This window comes from Cavia porcellus, unplaced genomic scaffold, assembly GCF_034190915.1.
Source record: "Cavia porcellus strain 051 isolate PalLab524CR breed Dunkin Hartley unplaced genomic scaffold, mCavPor4.1 scaffold_25, whole genome shotgun sequence".
Lineage (NCBI taxonomy): Eukaryota > Metazoa > Chordata > Mammalia > Rodentia > Caviidae > Cavia > Cavia porcellus.
Window position 1 is genome coordinate 39,969,834 of NW_026947508.1, and position 13,466 is coordinate 39,983,299.

Consider the following 13,466-nt stretch of genomic DNA (forward strand, 5'->3'; position numbering starts at 1 on the left):
AGAGCCTGGGGAAAAACTTTAAAGCTTGAGACTTGGGCATCCCCTGGTGGCCAAATAAATGTACCCAAAAGGAAAATAAATCCTGAAAGAAAGGAAAAAAGCATCCATCCAGATGTTTCTCTCCCTCCTTCTAATCCCTTCCCCCTAAAATTACAATCACAAGACATACCACCAGAGATTTTCTCCTTTTTTTAATCAATGACCACCTTATCCAGCTTTGGAAATCTGGACAAAGAAGAGGCTGAAAGGAGGCCTGGTCCAGTGTGTATGGGTCTCTGAGTGAGTCTGTGTCAGCACAAATGTCCCAGCTGGGCCTGTCTGTGGGTTGGGCACAGCAGTTTCCTGAGTAAGAGCCAGCCCCACCCTCAGGCCAGCATTCCAGCCCAGAAAGGAATCAAGGCCCTCAGGACAGTCAATAAATAGATTAGATTCTGTAGCCAGGCTGTAGGAGGGGGTGTACAAAAGGGGCTTGATCTGTTGCCTAGGTATCCCAGAGATTCCTAGGTATTCTGCCCTTCTCCAACATGGAAGTAAATAAATAGACCTTAAACTCACAAAGCAGGGTGTTGGAGCAAGGAACCTTCCCCTTAAGAGTTAGTAATTAAGTCTCATGTTAAAAACAAACCAGCCCCAGTCCCTACCAGCATCTATAAAATCCTACAGGATTGGGTGAAGGGCTAGCCTGCCTAGGGGTACACAGTACCCAGCCCTGCAGAGTTCTGGACAAGGTCTCATGTCTGTTCTGCAGCTCCTGGGGCTCCCTCCTCCTTTGGAGGTGGCTCCAGGTATATCGGGATGACCGATGGTGGCTTCTTCACTCTAAAAGACACATAACAATTAAACACAGGAAAGAGGTCCTTAGCTACAACCCTTAGTCCCACTAGGCTCCCATCTACCAGAATAAAAAAAGGTCCTCACGAGTAGGGAGAGGCTGGGACCCCCACCACCAGGAAGTGGTTCTTCTTCCGAAATAATCTCCATAGACCCTTGTGGTTGCCGCGCACATCCAGGTCCCAGATATGGAGGCACTGGCAGGGGTAAGGCAGAGATTGGGGGGCAGGGTCAGGGAACTGTGGAAAGAGACCACTGAGAATTCAGCAGTCATCTCAATCTGCAAATGGCAGTACCTTCAGAAACATGAATTCAGACAAAGGGCCTAGAAGGATTCTGAGAGCATGAGGAGGTTCTGAGGGTGAACCTGCATCTCAGGCCATGTGGAGTGGGGATGCTTCTGCGGTGGGGTGGGTATTGAGGTACCTTGGCAAGCTGGGTCCAGGTGGTAAAGTCATCTTCTTTTTCCATTTGGATGAATGCCACATAGATGTGGCCCTCTGTGTCTGGCACAAAGGAGTCTTCACAAGGGTACTTGGTGTGGTCCAGAACTTCAGCCTCACTGCAGTGGAGGGTAAAGGGGTAAGCCCAACGTAGGCCACAATTCAGTGTGTCACCCAAGGCCCTCAGCTTACGTTAATGCTTTGCTATTGCCATATTGAAATTCTTAGTAATGTCTGAACTAGAAACCCTGGTTTTCATTTTGCACAGGGTCTCATAATTTACAAAGCCAAGAACCAGTATTTGACTCCTTACTCCCTACCACACATCCCAAGCGTCCTAGGCCATACCTGAGTAACCTGTGAATTTCCACTTCATAAGCATCTTTCTTCAGACTGAAGGAGAGGGAGACATGAGTTAGGGGAGTGGGGCAGGCACACAGATCCCATGGGTAGCAGTAGGCAGGGCAAGGATCACATGGAAAAATGGGGCAGCAGGGCTAAAGTAAACATAGGCCTTGGGATTCAAAGGAGTGCTGAGAACCAGGTCTAAAGTCTTCCCCACATCCTCCGTCTGGCCCCATTTGCCACTCTACCTGTCCACATTCTGGAGTTGGACACTTGGAACTGTATTGAACTTGTGCTTCTTGAAGTAGGCTTCCTGCAGGGGGCATGACAATGTATATCAGGGCCTCGTGTACCTGGCCCACACCCGCTCACTAACACATTCCTGTCTGCATATCTACAAATGAAGTTCTAGTCCTGGATCATATCTGATGTCTTCCTGACCCTCCTTTTGTAGCATCCTTGGCAAACTCTTAGTAGGTTTAATAGGAACCTTCACTATTTTTTGTTACTGTTTTTTTGAGACAGGGTCTTGCTATGTAGTTCAGACTGGCTTTGAACTATGTAGCTTCAGACTTATGGCAATCCTCCTGTCTCAGCCTCCAGAATGCTGACATTACAGGTGTGCCATGCCCAGTTGAACTCCACTAGCAACAGAAAGCTTGTGCCCACATGGCAGCATATGCTGCTGACCTGTGAAGTATTCCCTGACCTCAGTGGTTCTCCCTGGGCTTGTTCTAGAGCAAGGAACTGGCCTTATGGGAGGTGGCAGGCAGGGAGACATGCTAGGTTGGGAGGGAAGACATTGCCATGACTTAGGAGTGACCTCTCTGGGAGACGAAGGACTCTTGTATTAGCTGCTTTCTGAGGACCTTCCTAGCTGCTCAGAAGTTCCAAATTAGATCCATTCCTTGAGCTTGCTGTCTCAAGGGCCCCATGCTGTAGCTGGGGAGGGAGTGGCCCCCCAACACACAATCAGGCAGAGGTGGGCATCTGGGGACCTCCCTGTTCATTTCCAGCTGAGGACCCTCTCCCCTACTCCATTTATAAGGACAGGAGAGGACAAAGCTTGCAGGATGTACTGCTTGGAGCACAGATACATATAATTATATATATTTAATCAACTTAAACCTCATAATCCTTTGGGGTAGGTATCCTTCTTATAGATAAATAAGTTGAGACAAAAAAGTGTAATAATTTTCCTGAGACAGTACTAGTAAGTGACAGCACCTGGGCAGGATCCATATCCTTGACCACTGTGCGGTACTGTGCCCCGCCTCCCCGGATCCCACTTACATGAAAGTAGCCATTCATGTTGAGGCCAACAATACCAAAGTGGTAGGATCGGGAGACATCTGGGATGATGCACTCTCGGCCCCGGCGCTGTTCGGGCATCCTCATCCATATGTCCCAGTCCCAGAGCTGGGGGACATGGGGGCTTTTGAAGGTTGAAATCTAGGTTGGTAGGGGACTCCAGCCCACTTGCCCTTCCCCACCAGGTACCTTTTCCGGTGTGGGCCACTTGGGCTCAAGCTCTTCCTTGTATAAGGACTTCCTAAGCACCCAACCCAGCCCAGGCATGGTCTCTACACGATACAGTAGTGCTGGATCCTCAGCTGTGTGTTCATATCCCTGGGGACAAGGGACCATTGTGAGAAACATTAGCTCTAGAGACCTCTATAAGCTACCCACTGGCAAATCCCTAGTCACCCAGCCTACCTGGTCATTCCAGGCAGAGATGCAGTATAAGCTGTCATCTTCCTCCAGCAGGTGGATGGACTGGCTCAAGAAACTGAGAAAGCCAGGTCCAAGAGTTCAGACAGAAGCAAGGACAAAGCCAGTCACACACATGGGACAACTGGAGGAGCTGTAGCTGGGACTCAGGAAATAAGCCTCCTCTCCTCTAATCCTCATCATCTCCATTTAGCCTTTCTCTGTTACCCTAGCCACAACATCTGCCTGCCTACCTTGGCTCAGGCTTCCTCTACTTCTGAGCTCACTTCCTCCAGAAAGCTCTCAAAGACACCTTCCCACCATCTTCCCTAGAGACCCAGTCAAGCAGAGCTCAGAGGGGTTTATGGGTACTAATGCACTGGGGTCATTCACCTAAAAAAATCCACAGCAATGTCGAGGTCCTCTTCCAGAACCACAGCAAACTTGGCTTCCTGAAGGGAAAGAGAGACATTGGTATCCCAAGGGGGTCATTCCCATCCTGGGTGCCCCCAACCTACCTCCCCCCACCCCCCACCCCATCACAGGCACTATTACTCCTGTTTCCATATAAGAAGTGACAGCCTGATAAAGGGAGAAGCTTGCTATGTAACAGGACTAGCCCACATCTCTCCAGGCCCACAAGCTGCATCCTGAGTACTCACCGGAAACAGATTGAAAGTGGCAGTGAGGCTGGCCTTGTAGTGCTGGGTGGGGAATGGAAAAGGGCACATGAGCCTTGGGGTGGAGGGCAAAGCCAGACATCTGCCCTTTTCATTCTTGCCTAGGCAGTACCTGAGACACACGGGCGTTCTTGATGCTAATGGGAGTGTGCTGGATGCCCCTCAGACCAAACAGCGCCACCACATCCATGGGTTCCTGGGGGAGTATAGCCACTAATCATCACCTGAGGCCACCTCTCCCACCTGCCCCCCTGCAGGTGCCCACATGCCAAGCCCCTCACATTTCACAGTCCTCATTTGGACTGTCACCTTTGTCCATCCTCAGTGGTTGCGTCCTCCCAATGACCCCAACCCTACTCACTTCATAGTAGCCATCGATGAAAACCGTGATCATGTGTGGAGACACCCCTTGGGCTGACAGTAGAGAGCGCAGCATCCTAGGGAGACCAGAGATAAATTAGAGCCTCTCTGTCTTCCAACTCAGAGCTCCCATGTTTATAAATGGGCTCAGATTCTTCATAAGGCATGGTTTCTACACAGATGAATGGGTCTAGAACCTGTTTTCTCTCCACCCCCTGGAGGTGTTCCTCCTGCAGGAAGATGAGCTAGGCACCCCTCCCTGCCTTGTTAAGCACCCTCCTGTACTCAGGCTCACCTGTACAAGTAATTGGGTCGATTTGCTGCAATGACAGCCACAGGTACATTGAGGACCTTATTATCTGGAAGCTGTGAGAAAACACCTTTTAGCTCTTGCCTTATCCCCTCTTCGAACTAGAATCCCCACTTAGGGAAGAGCTCTTGGTGTAGTGACGGACTCCAAAGCAGAAAAAAAATGGGCAAAAGGGGCTGGGTTTTAGCTCAGCAGCATAAGTGCCTGCCTTGCAAGCAGGCAGTCCTGAGTTCGATCCCTGGTACCGGTAAAAAAATGAAAAAGACAAAAAAAAAAAAAAAAATTTTAAAAAAAAGGGCAAAAAGGTCTTTTTGTGATAGTTTCACTACATAGTTCAGGTTGGCCATGAGCTCCCTTTGTAGCCCAGGCTGACCTTGAACTCACAAGGATCCTTCTGTTTTACTCTTGAGTGCTGAGATGACAGACATGGACCACTATGCCTGGTCACAGAGTCTTTCTTATTCTGGATTCCCTTGTTTTCATGGCTGCCCCTTATTTTCATCCTGTTTTGTGCAGCTCAGTATAAATCTTCAGCATCAGGGCTCGGGATTTAGCTCAGCGGCATAAGCACCTGCCTTGCAAGCAGGTGGTCGTGAGTTCGATCCCCAGTACTGATAAAAAGTTAAAAAAAAAAAATTAAAAAGACAAAAAAAAAAAAAAAATCTTCAGCATCTACTTTCCACTCAGATTGGGGAAGCGAAAGCCGGGCTAAGTCCTTCTTGGGGGTCCCCTGCAGCTGCACACACTCCCATAGCTGCACACATCCCATAGGAATGAGTCCAAACCACACTCCTGAGGCTGAACTCACTGGGTCAGGGCTGAACTCAATGGGTGTGGGGTCCTTGCAGCTGCACACACTCCCATAGCCCTCAACTTTGCTGCAGAAACGCCGGCGGCGGCGGTTAAGCTCTGTGTCTGCCCAGTGGCACTCTGCATCTGTGAGGGGATGAGTTGACAGAAGGGAGGCTGAGACAAGCTTGATCTGGAAGGCCCAAGCACAGGGTCAAGGGAATAACAGCTGGACAGAGAAGCTCCAAATGCCCAGTCCCTGTGCCAGAGCCCAGCCCCACTAGCCTACCTTCAGCCGAGCTCAGGGGCACATCTGTCTTCAGCAGGACCGGGTCTCCCCAGGAGGAGAGAGCAGGTGACTTAGAATGCTTCTCCCCAAGGACAGGACCTGGAAGGGGGCAGCAGTGAGGGATAACAGGGTCCCAGATTTCAGTTTGGTGGCTTCTTCCCATGTCCCTGCCTACTGTCATGCAATTCACTGCCCCTGACTCCTATGTCCCCACACCCCAGCCCACCCCACCCCCTCTCCTGGGTTCCCGCTCCTCCCTTGATACTACAGGATGGCAGCCTCTGCTGATGGCACCTCCTTTGCGTCCCACGAAGGCCCAGGTGTCCCTCCAGCCCAGGGTTGGGCCAGCCTGGCTGCCCAGGCTCCTCAGCAGAGCCTTGGCTGTATCTTTCAGGTGGAAGGAGCCCTCATCCTAGGGGACCAAAGAAGGTGGTCAGCTTGTCTGGTGTGCTTCCAGGAAACCTGGTCTCAAAATCAACTATACTTAGCACTGGGAAAAGACACCTTTTACTTAAATCAGCTCATTAACCCTGGCATGACAGGGCATGCTTATAATCCCAGAACTCTGAGAAGCTGAGGCAAGAGGATGGCAAATTCAATCCAAGCCTGGGTAATTTAGCAAGATCCTGTCCCAAAAAGGGTAAAAAAAAAGTAAAAAGGGACTGGGGATTTAGCTCAGCGGCATAAGCACCTGCCTTGCAAGCAGGCGGTTGTGAGTTCGATCCCTAGTACCAGAAAAAAAGAAAAGAAAAGAAAAAAAAAAGTAAAAAGAGCTGGGGATATAGGTCAGTTGAGAGATCACATGGTGCAATCCTTATCATCACAAAAACAACACGCCCCCCCCCCCCCAGCTCATTAGGTAATCCCAATAACCCTCTCTAAGGTCAGATGTGACAACTGAAGCCCAGTAAGGTGTCATGTGCCTATAGTCCCAGCTACTAAGGAGTCTGGGGTAGGACTGTCATTTGAACCCAGGAGTTTAGGGCCACCCTAAGCAATATAGCAAAACCCTGTCCCATACACAAAAAACAAAAGAAATAAAACTGATGTCTTAAGAGAGTCTGAGAATCACCCGAGGATTCCCAGCTAAGATAGCCTTACCACATACTATGCTCCCACATGATCTGTGTCGCTGCACTCTGCCATCTCTCTACCATCTTTTCCACCACTCTCCCCTCTTCTCTTACTCTGCTTTCTTGTCCTCCAAGTCCATCAGGCATCTCCCAACTTCAGGGCTTTTTCCCTTAGCATGTTTTCTACCTAGAAGGTTCTTGCTCTGACATTCTCCTGACAGAGGTCTTCCCTCTCTGAAACACAACCCCATTGTTCTGTCTCTTGCTATTTATCTGGCTGGTTTTCATTAATCTCACCCTGCTATGATACAAGCTTTTCTGGGTTCGAGATTCTACTTCCCACTGAATCTTTGGCACCAGAGCAGTACTCAGTGCATAGTGGGTAAGTGCTCTATCACTATTTTACTAAACTAACAAAGATACCAAGGCTGGAACTGGAGTCATCTTTCTTTAAAGGCTCTATCCCGAAAGAACCCCTAGGAAAGGTATCTGTCTCCAATGAGACCACTTTCCATGCACAGGATCGATGATGCAGGGCAGGGAACAGCCCGGGGCACAACCACTGACCTTGACAGTACAGATGAGCACTCGGCCAGGAGCCACCATGTTGAGGAACAGCACCATGGCCTCATCCTCGTGAGGTGAGTAGGTGTCAAACACACGCTTTGCCATCACATGGCCCTACAGGAAGACACAGCTCTCAGGAGCTAGAGTCCCTGAAAGCTGAGTCCAGTCCCTGAGAGCTCAGCTTCAGTTCTCTGGGTCCCCCACCCTGGGAAACTTACCGTAGCCTGGTTGAGGACAATGACATGGATGCCTCGGCCCTGTTCCCGGGCCTCATCCTCCAGCACCTATGCAATGGCAGAAAAAAAGTCCAACTTTTCACTCTAGTATTCAAGGTCTATCTCTGTCTAAAGAGCATTTAAAACTCCAGTTGGATAAAACTTTCCCTCCCAAGGACTGGAGATTTAGCTTAGCGATGTAAGTCCCTGCCTGGCAAGTATGAGGTTGTGAGTTCAATCCCCAGTACCAAAGAAAACTTTCTCTCCCACCCATGTCACTGTTCACAGTTCTCTTCCAATGTAGCTTAAAGACCATTTCTTTCAGGAAGCCTCCTACAACCCTCACTTCAATGGCTCCTAGAGCCAGTCACATCCTGGAGAAAACACAGCCTTCTATTCATTGAAGCCTTCCAAGTAAGACAGGTCCAACAGATCCCCAGTGCTGAACCCAAAGCTAAGGTCAGAGAAGGGACCAGAGAGTGATTATAAGTCAGTAAATTAACTAATTTCTTTTTCTTTCTTTCTTTTTTTTTTTTTTTTTTGATGCTGAGGACTAAGCTCAGGACAACATCATGCTTGCTAGGCAAATGATCTACCACTGAGCTAAATTCCCATCATTTTTTGTTTTTGTTTTGTTTTGTGTTGCTTAGTCTTTGAGACAGGGTCTCACTATGCACTTCAGGCTGGCCTTGAACTTACTTTGTAACCCAAGATGGTCTTCAACTCATAACAATCCGCCTACTTCAGGCTCTCTTACTCCGTGTGATACTCTGGTCCCCTCAGATTCTTGAAATCATGGACTGGACAGGGATTATAGGCATGTGCCAACACACCCGACTTTCTAATTATCATTTTTGAAATTTCACTACATGCAAGATATTTCATAGACTTTTTCACTTAATCCTGACAAGTGGCCAGGCATGATGGTTCATGCCTGTAATCCTAGCATTCAGGAGGCTGAAGCAGGAGGATTGTTGCAAGTTTGAGGCCAGCCTGGGCTACATAGGGAGTTCAAGTCCAGCCTGAACTGCAAAGTGAAACTCTGTCTCAAAACACAAAAAACTCAAATCCTGACAAGTGGAAGTCATTAGTCCCAGAGGAACCAAGGGCTTCAAAGTCACACTACTAGAAAGTGGCAGATTATAATCCCTACTTAGACAGGGAAGCCCACAGGCTGTAAATTGCATCCCCAGCCTACTTACCGTGGTGCCATCCACTGCTACATACACTTTGCTGCGGCTTGAATACACCTCCACATCCAATACCCGCCGGGGACCAGTGCCTCTGTGCTTCTGGGGCTCCAGGTGATCCAGGGCCTCATCTGTGGGGTGCAACAGGTCAAGATATAGTCTCCCCAGCAGAGTCATATCCTCAGGGATCCACCTGCCACTCTTATCATGAGATCCCAGGGGTCCCGCCTACACTATCCACAGCTGCCCCCACCATAGTCTTGTTCCAGCTCCAGATCTTCATTGGCTTCAATGATTGCTCGACGGGTATCCAGGATCAACTTGATGTTGACAACGACAGTTACCAGCAGGAAAAGCAGAGCCCCTATCTGAAGGGAGAGTTGGGGATAACTGAAATACACCACGGCCAATTATCAAGACCTCCTTTTAGGACATCCCTGGCTATCGTAAGGACACAGGGAGACCAGAGATCTGTCTCATCTATGTCTGTCCCTAGACTAGAGCTTACTTTCACTGTTGCCTGATCCAAGGGGACTCCTCACCCTTTTCCCTTCATCAATGCCCTCCCTACCGAGAGGTCCTGTATTTTGCCATTTGAGGCCTTGATTTCCTTTGTCCCCTCCACAGTTCCTACAGATGCAGCTAAGCTCAGAGAGCTAAGCTGAAGACGAGAAGAGGTGTGGCCTAGCCTAACTGCCTGACAGGTGTGAGTCCCTGGCACAGGCTTCCTGACCAGTCTTGAGGTTTCTGTCAGAAGCCTAGGAGACTGGACTTGGGTTCTGATTCCAGAACTCTGGGTCTAGATCAGTAGAAGGGAGGCACAAGACACCCAAGGGATTCCCTTCTAGGAACCTGCTATCTCTTTTTCCTTGGGGGTGACCAACGTGGGTCCCACAGCAGCCCACAGCCAAGACTAGGGAACGCTGAGATGAGCTACTAGGGCACCTCTATACCTGACAGAATCTCCTCAGGGCCCGTTGGTTTGTCAGTTTATACTTCCAGGTAAGATACCAGCTCCGCTTCTTCCTAGCCCCAAAGGGCTTGATGAGAGGGCTGGGCTTCCAGTTGTCCATGCCAGTTGAGAGGTGTCACCACTGTCCTGGCCAGTCCATGATTTCACGAATCTGAGGGGACCAGAGTATCACGCGGCGTAAGCTGCTCCTCCCAAAACTCTGATGCCTTCTGAAGACATAAGGGAGAACCTCCCAACAACTTTTCCCTGCAAACATCCTGTGTGACTTGGGACAAGAGGCTCAAGCTTCAGGAGATTGGGTCATCTGGAAATTCCCTAGGGCTAGGAGCACCAGCTGAATCAGGAATGCCCAGGAATCCAGGAGTGGAAATGAAATAACAGGCTCTCAAGCTTCATTGGCCCTAAAAGGACCAAGTCCCAGACCCTACCAGTGCCAGAGGCAGCAAAGAACAGCGATCAGTCCTATCCCAGTCCCCTCCCTTGCCCCTTCCTATCTGCCCTCTCTTCCTTCTCCTCCTCCTCCCAGTGATCAGGGCTGCTAGAAGGCTGGGGAGACTTGGCGCGGCCGAGTCCGACCTTCCGGACCCCCGCGCAGACACACTCACGGTTCAGGAGCCTCCGGCCCCGCGTGGGTGCCTCTCGGGCCCGCACAGCTCAGCCCCGCGCGCGGTGGCCTCCGCCTCCTCCATGCCGCGCGCGGCCCCGCCCCAACAGCCGGCCCCGCCCCCCCGCTTCCGCCGCCACGGGGGTGAGAGGGCGGCAGGCGGGGCTTCGGGCGGCACTGCAGAAAACCAGGCGGACTTGAGGCAGGGACCTGCCACCCTGAACCCTAACACAGTCTAGGTGGGTGTCCGGAAAGCTAAAAGCCTGAGCGTGGCAATCTCCCCTGGATCGTGCGGTTCGATCCCAAGGCACACACAGCCCTTGAAGGGAAGGGGATTGAAAACCTGGTCCTGCTGTCCTGAGCATTTAACTTACATTAAAACATCCGATTCCACAACAACCCATGAGGTCGGCGCAACTTGTGGCAGTCAGGCCAAGCTCTGCCTTGCTCTCTGTGATCGGTTTGAAAGACAGCATTGCTCCATTTTGAGTGCAAGTGCTAAAGTAGAATGATTTGTAGCTCATCAGTGGAAATAGCCACCAGATGTTGAGTACACCGACGTGCTGAAGAGGACAGTGTCAAACTTCACAGCAAAATCAGAATGCACAAACTGATAAATAAATCGACTGTGCTAATAATAAACACAACTACTGAGCTCGGCATGGTGGCATAAACCTGTAATCCCAGCATTTAGGAGGCTGAGGCAGGAGGATCACTGTGAGTTCCAGGCAAGCCTGGGTTACATAGTGAGTTTAAGGTTTGCTTAGACTACATAGCCTAAGACCCTGTCTCAAAAAAACAAAACAAAGCAAAGCAAAACAAAAACCAACAATTATCTCAAAGTTACCAAATTAAATCAGTGGCACAGGGACAGATGAGCCTGTGATCTTACTATAAACACTAGGCCACCAGCCTCACCTGAATCGTGTAAAAGGCAGGGTACCTAAACCCAGTGTGGTGGCACAAACCTATAATTCCAGCACTGAGGCAAAAGGATCATCCTGAGTTTAAACTCACATAGTAGTTCAACTCCGATCCTATCAGGCCACTTGGTGAATATGTTACAAGGTCAACAGTTGTTGAGGTTTCAGCTCAGTTTAACCATCCTGCTTAATGTGGCCCTTGAACTGCCAACAGATTCACTGCTCTCAACAAGCTCAGTACCTAGACTATAGGGGTCTGCATCTCAGTACCTAGCCTATGGGGGTCTGCATCTTACCTAGTCACCTCTGGTGACTGTTGCCATCTCTGTGGGCTTTCTGCTTTCATTCCTGCCTCTCAATGCTATGACCATTGTTAACCTCTCAGCCATTTTGTAACCTATATATTATTGTGCTGTGATGAGCACTACAGGTGTTAGTAATTAAGATTGGACTGAGGCAGTGCCTGCTATGATTCTGGCATCCAAGAGGCTGAGTCAGGAGAAGACTGAGTTTGATCTCAGCCTGATCAGTATAGACCCCAAAAACAAAACACAAAAATTGGAAGAAAAGAGACTATGGTTACTTTTCATATGGTTGCTAACATTTGGCATAACTTGTTATACAATAAATTCTAACATTGTAGAAAGACAAACATGCAGTCTATGTTAATGGCATAGTTCACGCACAGTATTATCCTAATTTTAGATAAAGAAAAAGTCACGAAGCTGGGTGTGGCGATACACTCCTACAATCCTAGCATTTGGAGGTTGAGGCAGAAGGATCATTGCAAATTTGATACCATCTTGGTCTACAAAATGAGGTCAAGGCCAGCCTGAACTGCAAGGTGAGAGCCTATTTCAAAAAGACAGAAAGAAAGAAAAAAGAAAAGGTCATGAACCTGGGAGAGCTGGGATTGAAGCTTTGGAGGGCTGATTTCAGATTTGGTTCTTAATACTTAACGAGTCAGTCATGAAGTTTATTTTGTTTGGTTGGCATTGCTGGGAATCAGAATCCAGGGCCTAATGTATGCACCTACCACTGAGCTACCTCCTTCCTAGTGATATAGGGGAAAGAAATTTCCAACCTATTAGATGTCCAGTATGAGTTCGTGTTCTCTATTTTTTTTTTTTTTTTTTTTTTTTGGTACCAAGAATTGGGATCACAACTTTGTGCTTGCCAGGCAGGTGCCGTACCACTGAGCTATATCCCCAGCCTCTGTGTTCTCTAAAATGAAAGAATGAATTTCAGAAACAATGGAGAAAAATATATTTATTGGAGAAAAAAAAAACCTTTGTCCGAGACTCAGAAGGCATCCCAGGTGAGTTGCCAAGGACCCTGTCTTTTCTAGGAATTTTACAGAACAAAACCACAAGGTGAGGCAGGTCCAGTGTGGGGGAAAATGGGAAATCAAAAGTGGGCATGAAGTGGGACAGAACTGTGGTCAACTAATAAAATTAAGAGCATAATTGCTGAGGTAATGTTGATTAAATCAGGATCAAATGGGGAAGCCAGCCACATAGCAAGCTGGCCTTAATAAAGAACAGGGATTTTTTCTGTAGAGATTGCATTAGTGGCTCATCCTGGCTTCCTCAAGGTGATCTGAATACCTATTTAGAATATCAATCCCTAGTGCCCGCTTGACAAGCTTGAGAGCCTGAGTTCAATCCCTGGTACCAAAGCTGGGGGCGGGGCGGGGGGGGGATATATATATAATCCTAATGGTTATCCTTGGGAAATATGTGAGTACATTTGTTTCATCTTTTGTCTTGAGGTCTGGCCCACATTGGAGGGGCCTGTCTCCCCCAACAGTGGCAAGGTATCTTGTCTTCCTGCACTGGTTCTTTCGAGGGCCCAGCCCTATCTGGTTGCCTATAATACTATCTGACTTAGCTGCCTATATTATTAACACCCCAAAGTTGTGGATTATTTTTTTTAAGGTTACTTAAAGAGTTTATTAATAGCACGCAGAAAACTGATGACTACAAGATCTTTCTTTTTCCATTTACAATTTCCTCCTCCTCCATCAAACAGAACTTTAAGAAATCCACATATGCTGGGGATATAGCTCAGCGGCATAAGCACATGCCTGGCAGGCGTGAAGTCATGAGTTCAAACCCCAGTACCAAAAAAAAAAAAAAAAAAAAAAAAAGAAATCCATATAGCT

The 13,466-nt window shown here is 48.6% G+C and overlaps 1 protein-coding gene across 3 annotated transcripts; it reads right to left on the minus strand.

Moving 5' to 3' along the window:
• Nucleotides 1-176: 176 nt before the first annotated feature.
• Pomgnt1 (protein O-linked mannose N-acetylglucosaminyltransferase 1 (beta 1,2-)) lies at nt 177-10,534 on the minus strand. 3 transcript variants are annotated; one of them, XM_003462489.5, is made up of 23 exons: nt 10,381-10,534; nt 9,756-9,926; nt 9,056-9,170; nt 8,815-8,933; nt 7,616-7,681; nt 7,398-7,511; nt 6,052-6,169; nt 5,758-5,856; nt 5,488-5,615; nt 4,665-4,735; nt 4,371-4,446; nt 4,122-4,205; nt 3,992-4,033; nt 3,723-3,781; nt 3,336-3,408; nt 3,120-3,248; nt 2,913-3,038; nt 1,868-1,932; nt 1,623-1,667; nt 1,258-1,393; nt 945-1,028; nt 704-819; nt 177-442 (listed from the first exon to the last, which is right to left on the minus strand). In XM_003462489.5, the coding sequence occupies exons 2-23, from the start codon at nt 9,873-9,875 to the stop codon at nt 208-210; spliced, it is 2,220 nt and encodes a 739-aa protein (XP_003462537.1). In that variant the 5' UTR covers nt 9,876-9,926; nt 10,381-10,534; the 3' UTR covers nt 177-207. The 3 variants fall into 3 exon arrangements, with proteins under 3 accessions (XP_003462537.1, XP_003462538.1, XP_063092465.1); XM_003462490.5 differs by having other exon boundaries at nt 177-819; nt 919-1,028; XM_063236395.1 differs by lacking the exons at nt 9,056-9,170; nt 10,381-10,534 and having other exon boundaries at nt 177-819; nt 919-1,028.
• Nucleotides 10,535-13,466: the final 2,932 nt, after the last annotated feature.

Excerpts from the sequence above, each read along its gene's own strand:
- Pomgnt1 (XM_003462489.5), bottom strand. The coding sequence starts at position 9,875 with ATGGACAACTGGAAGCCCAGCCCTCTCATCAAGCCCTTTGGGGCTAGG. Across the intron at positions 4,736-5,487 it reads TTGAGTTCAGCCCTGACCCA|CTTCCAGATAATAAGGTCCT; the intron begins GTGAGTTCAGCC and ends GTTTTCTCACAG. Across the intron at positions 820-944 it reads AGAAGAACCACTTCCTGGTG|AGTGAAGAAGCCACCATCGG; the intron begins GTGGGGGTCCCA and ends TGTGTCTTTTAG.